Source organism: Erythrolamprus reginae, chromosome 13 (genome assembly GCF_031021105.1).
Source record: "Erythrolamprus reginae isolate rEryReg1 chromosome 13, rEryReg1.hap1, whole genome shotgun sequence".
Taxonomy (NCBI): Eukaryota; Metazoa; Chordata; class Lepidosauria; order Squamata; family Dipsadidae; genus Erythrolamprus; species Erythrolamprus reginae.
Window position 1 is genome coordinate 13,880,389 of NC_091962.1, and position 13,989 is coordinate 13,894,377.

The 13,989-nt window shown below is 41.4% G+C and overlaps 1 protein-coding gene across 1 annotated transcript; it reads left to right on the forward strand.

Moving 5' to 3' along the window:
* Positions 1 to 3,504: 3,504 nt before the first annotated feature.
* Positions 3,505 to 3,975, forward strand: LOC139175147 (shematrin-like protein 2). Its single transcript, XM_070766045.1, has one exon. It carries the CDS (start codon positions 3,505 to 3,507, stop codon positions 3,973 to 3,975), a length of 471 nt encoding a protein of 156 aa, XP_070622146.1.
* The last annotated feature ends 10,014 nt before the right edge of the window (positions 3,976 to 13,989 follow it).

The window sequence follows — 13,989 nt, forward strand, 5'->3', positions numbered from 1 at the left end:
ATCTAGTTATAGCATCTATTCCTGTTGGAAAAATGAACCATTGGGTTCTTGGGATTCAAGGTTAGATCTGAAGATCCCAAGCCCATCCTCTTGAGGGAAAAATCTGAAGATTTGCTCTCTCCCATGTTAAATTTTATAATCTTGATATTTTTGTTGCTCTTTCTCTTTCATTTTCTCCTCCTTCTCCTTCTCCACTTCCTTCTCCTTATTTTCCTTCTCTCCTTCTCTTTCTTCTGCTCCTCAATTCCTTCTCCTTCTTCTACTTCTCCTCAAGTTCCTTCTCCTCCTTCTGTTCATTTTCCTTCTCCTCCTTCTCTTTCTTCTGCTCTTCAACTTCTTTCTCTTTCTTCTCCTTCTCCTCAAGTTTCTTCTTATTTTCCTTCTCCTCCTCTTTCTTCTGCTCCTCAACTTCCTTCTTCTCCTCCTTCTCCTCAACTTCCTCCTCCTCCTTCTCCTCTTCCTCTTCATTTTCCTTCTCCCCCTTCTCTCTCTTCTGCTCCTTAACTTTGTTCTCCTTCTGCTCAACTTCCTCCTCCTCCTCTTTGACTTCCTTGTCCTCATTTTCCTTCTCCTCCATCTTTCTCCTGCTCCTCAACTTCTTTTTCCTTCTTCCCCTTCTCATTTTTCAAGCTTCCAAGTAATATGCCCAATGAAATAAAGTCCAAGGCACCTGTTTTTCATTAAAGCCCATTTATTAAGAATATATCAAAAGGAATTTAATGGTACTTCAGTCTCACCACTCTCTAACTGTTGGAGAGAGGGGGGTTATAAAGATAAGAAGGAATGCCACCTAGACCAGAGGTAGACAAAGTTGGCTCTTTTATGACTTAGACGTGTACTGTACTGTTTTTTATTATTGTTGTGAGCCGCTCTGAGTTTGCGGAGAGGGGCGGCATATAAATCCAATAAACCTAACCTAACCTTATGGACTTCAACTCTCAGAATTCCTGGGCCAATCATGCCAGCTCAGAAATTCTGGGAATTAAAGTCCACATGTCATAGAAGAGCCAACTTTGCCTACCCTTGACTTAGACATAACATTCCCCTTTATCTCTATAACCCCTCCATCAAGCCCTAGTGCAGAAGTTGGTGATAAATTAACGGCTTGCCACACTATCTATAGAAGACCCTATGTTCATGGGAACTTGGGAGGGGTGATTTTCACGAAGGGACAGAGGCAGCCACAAAGCATTCTTTCGAGGGGTTCAAGGACATCCTATGCCCACCCACCTAGGCAGAAGCAGAGGAAGAACTTGCCATGCTGGCACAATCTGAGTGGCTAACGTGACGAAGTTTGTGGGTGGAGGATGAGGAATGTGAACTTTCAACTGGATGGGAAACACAGATTCAGGTTTCTCAATGTGGGTGCCAGGATGCCTCCAGAAATAAATTGTAACTTTGGAAAGTACCTTGACTCGGACTCTGATTTAGCTTGAATGTTATCTGGAACCTTGACACCTTACCTGTTTCTTACTACAATGGTTTGAGTGGGTCTGTGCAAGAAAAAGAATTTAGAAGCCACTCCTGACCTTTTGCTATTTTCCTCCAGTGGCTCCTGTTGTGGTTTGTAAAAAAAATATCCATAAACCCCAAATAACTGGGGGGAAAATAGAGGAACACCCACACGGCATTGTAAGGAAGTAAAATTGTAATTATTATCTTGACATGTTATGAGTCAGAATGCGTCGGTGGTTCATTAAGGCCTCTGGGAAGTCTTCTTCAGATGCCACCAGAACAGTATAAAAGCCCTTGCTACTCAGGGAGATCTTCACAGCTTCTCTAACCAGCTTGCTCCCTTTCTACTTCTTCTCCTCTGAGCAGGTAAGTCACTGGAGTGGGTTAATGTAGAGAGTTGGAACTTAGAGGATAAAAGTAGGACTTGATTAGCCTTCCAAACTCTTGCTAGAAGGAACCGTCACTGGGAAGAAAGATCTGGAGAATAACTTTTGGGAGTTCAGCTTTCTTCTGATCTTCAACTTTCTTCTCCTTCTTCTCCTTGACTTTCTTCTACTTCTTCTCTTCATTTGCCTTCTCCTTCTTCTTTTCTATGTTTCTATGTTTCTTTCTTCTGCTAAACTTCCTTCTCCTCCTTCTCCTCATTTTCCTTCTTTCTTCTGCTCCTCGACTTCTTTCTCTTCCTTCTCTTCATTTTCCTTCTTCTCCTTCACTTTCTTCTGCTCCTCAATTTCCCAACTCTTGCTAGGAGGAACAGTCACCATGAAGAAATATCTGGAGGAGAGTAACTTTTGGGGATTCAACTGAAGGGAGAGGCATTTGAGCCCAGGACATCTCTTCTGCTCAGATTTAGTTAAGATCTTAGAAACCTCCTCTGGAGGGAATAGTCCAATAAAGACATTAGAGGACAAAAAATGTTCTCAATGATAAACAATGATAGTATATTTAGAAGGACAGCATCATATCTTTACAGACTTCTTGTTCAAGTGGTCTTCAGAAAAATACAGATCATTTGTACTAGATCCTCTGAGTCCTTTCCTGTAATAGCTCTTCACTGATCTTGAAACTCAAGAGCAATTCCAGATGGACACTTTCTTCCATTTTAGTTTAGGTTGAGGTTGTTGTTTTGAATCACAAAGGTGCCTGGTGGAGTCAGTTGAAGATCTAGTGTTTGCAGTCCTACAGGATGCTAAGCTTGAGTAGCTGGAAGCTGTGGTTAATTTGGAGGAGTGGGGGGATGAATTTATGACTCGTAACTCTGTGCAGCTAAAGGATAGATTATCATCTCATCAATCACACTTCTGCAAAACCAAACAAATTAAAAGGTGCAAAAAAGAGCAACAAGTATGATCAAGGAAATGGAGCGCCTCCCTTATGAAACCAGGTTGCAACGCCTTGGTCTCTAAAGATGGCATTGAAGGGGTGACTCGATCAAAGGGTATAAAATCATGCATGGCATAGAAAAGGTGGATAGAGAAAAATATTTTCTCTGTCACACAATACTAGGACAAGGGGACAATCCCTAAAGCTCATAGGTAAGAAAACAAGGACAAATAATGGGAAATATTTCTTCACCCATGGAATTCCCTTCCAGAAGAGGTCATGACAGCTGTCAGCCTTGATAGCTTCAAGGCAGGATTAGACAGATTCATGGATGCCAAGTGTATCGGTGGCTATTGAAACGGATGTCCATGTGCCGCCTCTGTGTTGGTTGAGGCAGGCAGGATTCCCTTGAGTACCATTTGTTGGGGGGTCAAGGGAAAGGGAGGGTCTTGCCTTCTCTTTCTACTCAAGATCCCCATGGACAATTGGTGGGCCACTGTGGGACACAGAATGCTGGAGTGATGGGCTTTGGCCTGATTCAGCATGGCTCTTCTTAGGGTCTCATGTTCTAAACAAACTGATGTTGTTTGTGTGCACATTCCCATCCTCTGGAACGTTCTCTGAGTCTTTGTGGTTCTTTGGCTTTCTCTCTCTCTCTCTTCTCATGGACAACTTTGTTGTGTAATGTTTCCTTTCAGACCTGCCTTAATTGTCCTACCCAAAAAAATGGCTTGCTGTGGACCATCTTGTGCTGTTCCATCTTGTGCCTCTGCCCCCGTCGTCGGGCTGGGATCAACCGGCTGTGGACCATGCGGACCATGCGGACCATGCGGACCATGGGGATACGGCTACAGAGGTCTTGGTCTTGGCTACGGCTATGGCTCCGGCTATGGCTCTGGTAGGTTCGCTGAATCCGCCAGGAACCTGGGCACCCTGGCCGGAGTTGTCCCCTCCTGCATCAACCAGATCCCGCCATCCGAAGTGACCATCCAGCCACCCCCAGTTGTGGTCACCATCCCTGGTCCTATCCTGTCTGCCAGCTGTGAACCCGTTGCTGTTGGAGGCCACACCCCATGTGCCCCTGGAGGTTTTGGAGGTTATGGTGGCTACTACGGAGGCCGCCTAGGGCGTTTCGGTCGCCGTGGCAGCATCTGCTCTTTCGGTCGCCGAGGTAGCATCTGCACCCTCCCTTGTTAAGTGAACACGGACTCTCCTCTCCCTGACCGAAACGGATTTCAGAAGATTGGCTAAGTCGTATCTGAGCCCTACTCTGTGTGCAATCACAGCCCTGTCTCCTCTCGTGTTACCCCATCGCTTGTATTCTCTTCCTGGCATTCCAGCTCAAGCACTTATGGCAGTCAAGGGCTTCATGTGAAGAATGAATGCTCTGCCAACATCTAAGGGCCTCGCCTCCTCTCTGGCCTCTGAGATGATTGCCCAAAGGGAAGATGTTCATTTCTTTGCACTGTTTGGAACCCCTGATGGCTTCTTCCAATGTTCTTTCTTTGCCCTTGAATAAAAGTGATTCTGCATTGCAAACTATTGGTTCTCTTTGGTCGTCATTAGAAGATGGGGGAAGTCTTCACTTGGTGGCCATGGAGGTTTTCTCCATGGAGCCTGAGTGGGTAGGGGATGGAAAGAGAAGGGTTTCCAAGGATCCAAATGTAATGAATAAGCCATGGTGGGGGAAATAGATCATTGATTGGGTTTGAGGTCTTGGTCAAAGCTGCTAGAAGGGCTATCACAGTTCTGGTTCTCCTTCCCTCTAACCTGGAGAACTATGCAGCTGGAGAACGATCTCAGCACCACATACTGAGAAGGATATTTGGTTTAGAGAAGGTTCATGGCAAGGTGACAAAGAAGACATGGGGATTTCTTGGGTATAGGTTCTCCTACTTGAGCAGGGGGCTGGACTAGAAGACCTCCAAGGTCTCTTCCAACTGTACTGTATTCTGATAGATGGATGGATAGTAGATAGATAGATAGATAGATAGATAGATAGATAGATAGATAGATAGATAGATAAATATTCATAGAAAAATGTTCATGAACCATCTCTTATGGGCCCAAAACCAGAATAATAATTACAGGTTGCCAAATCTAGATGGCCTCTAAACTTTAATGGAACATAGTTATCCAAAGCATGAAGGCCAATGAGTTTGAGGACCCGGATTGTGGGGGCAATATGCTGGCTCTGTTAAAAAGTGCTATTGCTAACATGTTGTAAGCTGCCCTGAGTCTAAGGAGAAGGACGACATAAAAATTGAATGAATGAATGAATGAATGAATGAATGAATGAATGATTTCATGAAGAGGCTTGGAATTACCATAGAACAACATCTGGCATCTCACCTCTGAAGATGTCCCAGAAAGATGAAACAGGTAATATCATACCTCCTATGGTCACTTTATCTGAGAAAACACAGGATATATACTATGTTTAAAAAGATAAAATTCTCCTTTAAAATGCTCTGGACTGTGCAAGGAGATCATATTTCCTAGATCCCTCATCTCAGCCATAGGTGACCACTAGGTAGCGTTGCTTCATGGAAAGGCTGTGCTAAGGAACTGCAAGTTCTCTTGGCAGAAGCCATTGTTGAATGAAGTACCCGCTACATTTTTTGTGATGCAGTAAACTTTACTATTATTATTATTATTATTATTATTATTATTATTATTATTATTATTGTTATTATTATCATCATCATCATCATCATCACAATTATTACTATTATTTTTATATTATTATTATTATTGTTGTTGTTGTTGTTGTTGTTTATTAGATTTGTATGCCGCCCTTCTCCAAAAACTCAGGCCCACTCACAGGATACAGTGTAAAACAAAGTGTATAAAACAAATCTAATCCATTAAAAAACCACAGCTAAAAATCCAGACTATTATTAATCAATGAACCAATTCAATCACACCATACATCACTTTTATACAACAGCTGGATGAACAGGGATTGGAAGAAGAATGGAACATTCTGGAGTTCGTGGAACATTTTCTGGAATTTCCCAGAAGGCTCCACTGACTGTCTTAATGACTGACTGATTGATTGACTGAATAAATAAATAAATAAATAAATGGATGGATGATTTTTTTAAAGAATTAAGAATTATATATGCAATGGATTAGAAACCCCCTGAATATTTTCGGTCCACAATGGAACATGTTGACATATCCAATTTCTTCCCCTTTCTGAAAATTTTCCTCATGGGAAAGACTCGGTTAAATGACCCATCTTGAACAGAATATAGACTGTATCTATAATATTGACAGTATGTATGTGACTCTTTGATTTTAAATGTTTAGTTTTTAAGATAATTTTTAAATTAATTATTCTATTAATTGGCTTAGAAACGTTTTAGATATTGTATCTTTTTATGAAAATGTTGTACGCCACCCCGAGTCCATGGAGACGGGTGGCATATAAGTCCAATCAATCAATCAATCAATCAATCAATAATAAATAAATAAATAAATAAATAGGTAATTTCCAATTCTATCATATTTCCTAATGAAGGCACCTATTAAAAATTTTGGTTTCACTGTTGGAAGAGAGGATCAGTGGCGTCTCTGCATGATTTTGAGTTTGACCTTCTGCCTAAGTCCTTGTGTTTTATGAAAGGTTCATCCAAACCAGAAACAATTGAAGATGAAAGTTAAGAGATACTCCTTTGTGTGAATGGGGTGAGGTTCTGGGCACCTCAAAGACATACCTAGGACATCTGAAGAGAGAGGGGGGAGAGAGAGGGAGGGAAGATGGTGTAATCTGGAAGTGGCTATTAAGTGGCTTTAAAATTGAATGAGATACCTCCAGGTTGAGAGGCCTACCATAAGTAGTTAGTCTTGAAAATTCAATATTAGCTGCAGAGGACGGAGACCATCCATCCAATGTTTTATGGGGAACTAAAGAGACAGATCTCCCTTTGGGAACATTTTTGCTATCCTATTTGGTGGGAGGTGCCACCTATAGAACATTTTAATTTGATTTTCTTTTAGGGAAACTGATTTTGTCATTTTCCAATTCGAAATCCAAATATTTCCCCATGTATCTATATCTATTTCTTTACTGATATTTTTGCACCAACTTATCATGTTGTCCTTTAATGTCAAATCTATATTTTTATGGGCAATCAGATATTTATAAACTTTCCCTATTAATTTAGTCTGGTTGGTAACTAATAAGTTACCTAAGAAATTTTTATTCTTATTAAAGATATATGTCATACTGTCTCTTTAAAATCAAAGATTTCAAAATTAAAATTAAAATCAAAATTATGCTGGAAATGTAAGAAGGAAATAGGTTCCTATTACCATCAATGGTGGATGTGTAGCAAAGCTAAGCTTTACTGGAAAATGATAGAAAGAATAATAAAAGAAATAGTAAAACAGGAGATAGAAATAACCCGGGAATTTTACTTACTGGGTATAACCAATCAGAAATATAAGAAAGAAATTTTACATTCAGTTATTCATATTTTGACCGCGGCCAGGATAATATATGCGCAAAATTGGAAAGGGGAAAACATCCCCAAAGAAGAGGAAGTTATTAAAAAAATATTAGATTGCGCTGAAATGGATATGATGACAAGACGGTTAAAAGATCAAGAAGAAACAGAATTTTATGAGATATGGAACAAAGTGTATATATGGATAAACAAGAACAAATATTAACATTAACAGTAAAAATAAATAAATAAATAATAGCATTGTATTAGTAGAGTTATGATTTAAGTGTTATGTTAGACTTATTAGGGATAAGATTTAAGAGTTATGAATTACAATGTATGAAATTTAATATAAAAAGTTAACCAAATTTCTTCTTTTAATTTAAAGTAATAAGTTGATTTTAAACTTTTTTGAATGTATTCTTTTTTGTATTGAAATTTTACTTCAAGAATAAGCGGGGAAGATACAACCCCACTTTTATGTTAAATGTATGTTTGTCAGTTTTGTCTATTTTAAGAAAATTTAATAATATATATTGGGGGGGAAAAAAGAGACAGATCTCCCAGCTTCTCCTTGCAATCATTCTAAAGGTTGACCTCTGGGACAAACCAACAGTTGGGCTAAGAAGGACCTTGACTCCGTTCATTTGAGCTTGTTTCAATGTCTTTGGAAGCCCTGTAGGTAGACTGGCCATTGAACACAAGACTTTTCAATTTTAATTTAATTACTGTAACCCATGCTACCAAGGATGGAGCTCAAAGGAAGACAGAGACATTGGTTGAAATCAAGCACATTTCATTTTATTGGAAGACACAGAAAAGTGACATTTAGAGACACACAAGACCTGGTGAAGGCTTGTTATATATATATATATATAAGCAAAGGGAGCAAGATTTCAAGCATTTCAAAGCAAAGATGGGAAACAAACAAAAAGTAGAAGTCCAACAAGGTTATAAGAGGTCTTCCATGCCAATTTATCCATTGAAGACAAAGGCAATTGGTTAGCCAAAGATCAATGTAGTCCAGAATAGGGCTCAGATTCGCTTTATTCAATCTTCTCAAATCCAGTTAATGGTCGTGGAGAATCCGGGTTAACTTAACAGGGGAGGGGGCAAGGATTGCAGATGCTGCCACGGCGACCGAAACCACCCAGGCGGCCTCCGTAGTAGCCGGCACCCAAGCGTCCAACACCTCCGAAACCTCCGAAAGGAGCACATGGAGTGTTGCCTCCAACGGCGACGGGCTCACAGCTGGCGGAGAGGATGGGGCCAGGGATGGTGACCACAACTGCAGGTGGCTGGATGGTCACCTCGGAGGCTGGGACCTGGTTGATGGGTTTGGGGATGATTCCGGACAGGGTGCCCAGGCTTAAGGAAGATTCAGCAGCTCCGTAGCCAAGACCTCCAAAACCAAGACCACCTCCAAGGGCAAGATCTCCATAGCCGAGACCCCAGCCAAGGCCTCTGGAACCACCTGCTCCAAAGCCAACAGATGGGGAGGAAGCACAAGATGGCACAGCACAAGAGGGTCCACAGTAAGCCATGATGTTGAGTTGTGAAGTGAGTCTAAAATAAGAAAGAGATTGTGAGAATGGTGTTCAATTCACTTGTACCACCATTTCTGTTGCTTCTTCTGTCCACCAACAAGATAACTTTAATAGTTTGCTAGATCTTGGGTGAATGGTTACTTCTAACTGGTCATCTCAAGTTAGGCTTCCTCGACCTAAAATGGTCAAGAGGCTCACCAGTATAGGTCCTGGGTTTTGAAAGGCAGAGCAGGAAACTCAACTCTTCCTTTTCTTAGAGGGGAGAAGAAAATTTGGAACCAAATGTCCAGCCTTAATGACTTGGCTTTCTTTCAGCACCCCAATTATTTTCGAAGCCCACTTTGGTTCCAACATGATGGTCCTCAACCAACTGAATTCCCTCGCATTACAGTGAGAAATAAAAAAAATAAACATGCTAGAAGAAACCAATCTGCTTCTTTGACCCAGCCAAGAAAAATGCATGGTTGATGTCGCCAAGATACAACATCAAATCAAAGGCTCTGTGTTTTCATCTCAGATATAAAGAATGGGAGAAACTTGAATTTCTATGTTTCCTGAGTCCATCAAGATCCTCTCTCTCTCTCCCCCTCTCCCTCCCTTTGACTTTCTCCCTTTCTCTTCAAACCCAGACCTGAAGCTCAAAATGAAGCCTTCCTACTCCTTCAAATAGAATGCCAGAATCTAGTTTTGAAACCAGAAGTATCCAGAAGTATTCTAGCCTATAATGAGGTCTAAATCTTGCATAATTCCAAATTCTGCTTGAAGATCTACCTCATCTGCTTGCTCCCATGGAGGGATTCTCTCTGAGTAGATAGTCTTACCTGCTTCGGAGAGAAGTAGTGAGCTCAGGAGAGTCAACCAGAAGCTGATGTCGCTACAAAGAACAGAGAGGGCTTTTATACCATTCTCCGTGTGTCCCCAGGAAGTTGGGACTCTTAAAAATTCATTAGGCTTCCTACAATTTTCTTTTTCATCATTCAAAAGAAGAATGCAGAAATTGTCTCCTTAGCATTCTGAGGTGTAATCATCACAAATAAGCTACTGGATGAATAGTGCATCCTTTCAAGTTTGCCAACGTCAAATGCTTCTGTTTATTTAATCTTGGAAATGTGCCACTGCTAACAGGGTGGGGATAAAGGTAAGATCAAAGCTGGCTTGTTATCCTCAGTAACAACTCCACAAAAATGATAGCATTTCCTTGAATCAGCACAGAATTTCTTTGACTTCAAGGTGAGGAGCTTATGACTCTGCAGATATCCCTGAAAACCAGTAACTCCAGTTCACTCTGAATCTGAGGCCAAGCATCTTGGAGGTCCCATCGCCACTCCAGAACCTCAGTGTTCAGCTTTCTCCATGATGGTTCCCCCTTTTCTGAACCCAAAAGTTTTGACCAACCCAACTTTAGTAAGCTTTCATGGAGCCATGAAAGCATGTCTGTTCCAGAGCATGTTTGAAGCAATGTGAAGATCACATACTGATGTAGGCACACAAGTTCGCAAGCTACTATGGGGGACAGAAGTTGCCGGCTACTATGGAGGACAGAAGGAAAAGGGGGGACATGATCGAAACATTTAAATATGTTAAAGGGTTAAATAAGGTTCAGGAGGGAAGTGTTTTTAATAGGAAAGTGAACACAAGAACAAGGGGACACAATCTGAAGTTAGTTGGGGGAAAGATCAAAAGCAACGTGAGAAAATATTATTTGACTGAAAGAGTAGTAGATCCTTGGAACAAACTTCCAGCAGACGTGGTTGGTAAATCCACAGTAACTGAATTTAAACATGCCTGGGATAAACATATATCCATTGTAAGATAAAATACAGGAAATAGTATAAGGGCAGACTAGATGGACCATGAGGTCTTTTTCTGCCGTCAGTCTTCTATGTTTCTATGATAATGGTGGTTTGTCCAAATAAATTTGTTAACATGGCTTAACAGGGTAGATAAATCTCTTAGTGGGCATGTTTTGTGGGCATGGTAGGGGAACATTACTGCAAAATCTCCATTCCCACCCAACTCGGAAGGCAGGCAAAGGTAGCATTTGCCACTTGTCTGAATGACTCAAAATTTCCTCTACCGTAAAAAAAGGGTAATAAGGGGTATTAGATATATAAAGATGGAATATTTACTTGTATTTTCAAAATCTCTATACTTTGATTAACTCAACGCTTGCATTTACCTATCTACAGTATATGACTAATCCGATCCAAGGTAATGAGCTAATAAATTAGAAATTAGTTCACGTTTTCAACACAGCTTCACCGTACACTCGCCCACCCCTTTATCTTCTTTCTCTCTTTTCTTTTCTTTGTCTTCTTACCTTTCCCCTCCTCCTTTCTTCATCTTTCTCTATTTTCTATCCTTCTTCTATCCCCCCCTCTTTAAGTTTATACATTTATAAACTGTTATATATTGTACTATACTAAGATTCAACTGTTATCTGTTTTGATTATTCTTTTAATGTTTTGTATGTTTGTAAATAAATTAATAATAATAATAATAATAATAATTTATTAGATTTGTATGCCGCTCCTCTACCGTTTCTTCAAACTACTCAAAGTTTTCACTATTGGTTCTCCAGAACCTGCCAGATTTCACCGCTGGTTTATCCAAATATTATGATTAACCCAACTTTAGGAAGCTTTCAAAGAAGCGTGAAAATGTGGCTGTTCTGGAGCACTTTGGAGTGGTGTGAAGATCAGAGATGTGGGACATGGGTTTGGTGGGATCATCTCCTATAGAATCACTGTGTCAAAGTTCTGACATATGCCCTAATTTAACTCATGGGGCTTGAGCCAAGCTTCAAGAGGAATCCAATGATTTATTAGGAGCGCCATGCCAGCATCTACTCGGATGAGGCTTACTCTACCGGTGCGTAATTTATAGCTCACTCTGTTTACTTCCTCCTCACTGGGCATGTCATAAATCACATTGGACCACACTGGCGGGCTGTAAAAACCACACACCTCCTGCGAACCCTGATAACATAAGATATAATCAGGAGGGAAGCATTTATGAAATGTATCTCCAAGCAGCTCTGTTGGATCTTCCCCTCTACACCTTATGGCAACTTGAAAGCTGGTTGGAAAGCTTAGCAAATTGACACAGTTCTCCAGGATCCTCTTTCTTTTGTCTCTTTTTGTACTGGCTCCTTCTGGGAGTGGAATGGCCGATAATCCAGAGTCAGTAAATAAATGAACAAGGAATACTGGTAGATTACAGTGGTACCTCTACTTATGAACTTAATTCGTTCCGTGACCAGGTTTGTAAGTAGAAAAGTTCATAAGTAGAAACAATTTTCCCCATAGGAATCAATGTAAAAGCAAATAATGCATGCAAACCCATCCCAAAAGTCACCCTTTTGTCTTGTGCTGCTGGGAATCCCCGCCTCCGGACTTCCATTGCCATCCAAAGTGCCTGTTGTTATGCTGCTGGGATTCCCCTGAGCCTTCCCTCGCTAGGCTCAGGGGAATCCAAGCAGTGCAAGAATGGGCACTTTGGCTGGCAACAGAAGTCCGGAGGTGGGGATTCCCAGTGAGGGAAGGCTCAGGGAAATCCCAGCAGCACAAGAACAGGTGCTTTAGATGGCAATGAAAGTCCTAAGGCAGGGATTCCCAGCGAGGGAAGGCTCAGGGGAATCCCAGCAGGGCAAGAACAGGTGCTTCAGATGGCAATGAAAGTCCTAAGGCAGGGATTCCCAGTGAGGGAAGGCTCAGGGGAATCCCAGCAGCGCAAGAACAAGCGCTTCGGGTGTCAACAGAAGTCCTGAGGCAGGGATTCCCAGTGAGGGAAGGCTCAGGGGATTCCCAGTAGCGCAAGAATGGGCACTTTGGCTGGCAATGGAAGTCCGGAGGCGGGGTATCCCAGCAACGGCAGCTCGGGTTCGTAAGTGGAAAATGGTTTGGAAGTAGAGGCAAAAAAATCTGAAATCTCGAAAAATTCATCAGTAGAGGTGTTCGTAAGTAGAGGTACCACTGTATTTGAAAGTGATTATCAGTGATGGGAATCCAGCAGTAAAGGTCCCTCAGCTGGGATACTCTTGACTATGGAGTGATTGACCATGATGAATAGTTCAGGGGTGTGCATAAGTGCACCAGCATGCCTACCGTCCCTATCCTAATGTCTCCCTCGCATTAGTACCCATCTCATTTATATAATCAGTATGTATACCACCAATACGTACTTGACAAAATAAAATAAATAAATGGAGCGATTGATGGTGATGCAGGCCAATTCTTCTTAAATTTCAATATTGAGAAGAGTTTGGATTTTGTTGTCTTTCTTTTTCAGTAGCTGCCTTCCCCCTTTAAGACCGTGAAAGAGAGGTGGTGATGCTAGGAGTAGACGAGGATAATCCATAATGATTTCCATGTGTCATGACTTCATTCAGTCATTGGGTTTTGGAGGAATGAATGACATCCATGGAAACAAGAAAAGAAAAGATCAAGGGAGCATGCCAGCTTCTGTGGTTGATAAAATGCTATGGCTTCAACTACTTTATTTCTACTTATTAAAATAATTTGGGTCCAAGGGATGAAGCAATGCAAAAAATGCTTCTTAATGAAACCCTGGGGCACAAAGGGGGTGTTTCTAAGGTAGCAGTGGGGACAGAAAAACAGTATAAAAGGAGCTTCTTGTGTTGAGAGCTTCCATCAGCTTCATCTCAACCTCTTGACTGCTTCTTTAACAGCCTCTCTGGTGAGTCCTTTGCATCTGAGACGCCTTCTAAGGTGTTACGGCTCTCTGTGTCGTGAATTGGGCTGGGAGGAAGGAAAGGAAGGAGGGAAGGGAAGGAAGGAGGGAAGGGAAGGAAGGGAATGGAGGAGAAAGAGAAGGGAGGAAGATTGGAAGGTAGGCAAATAGACAGGGTGGTAGGTAAGGAGGAAGGGAAGGAAGGAAAGGGAAGGATGCAGGGAAGGAGATAGAGAGGAAGGGAGAGAAAGAGAAGGAATTAAAGGAGGAAGGGAGGAAATAGGAATAGAAGAGAAAGATAAATAAGAGAGAAGGAGAGAGAAGGAGAAAGATAATAAAGAAGGGAGGGAGGAAATAGGGATGGAGTAGGAAGGGGAGGGAGTAAAGAAAGAAGGAAGGAAGGAAGGAAGGAAGGTAGGTAGGTAGGTTTTGTCTCATCTTAGGAAGAGCCTAAAAATTGTTTCATTCTCATATTTCAAAGCTCTGAACATTCAGAAAACATCTTAGAATTACAGAGT

What these genes read in the sequence shown, in the direction of transcription:
- LOC139175147 (XM_070766045.1), top strand. Translation starts at nt 3,505, where the DNA reads ATGGCTTGCTGTGGACCATCTTGTGCTGTTCCATCTTGTGCCTCTGCC.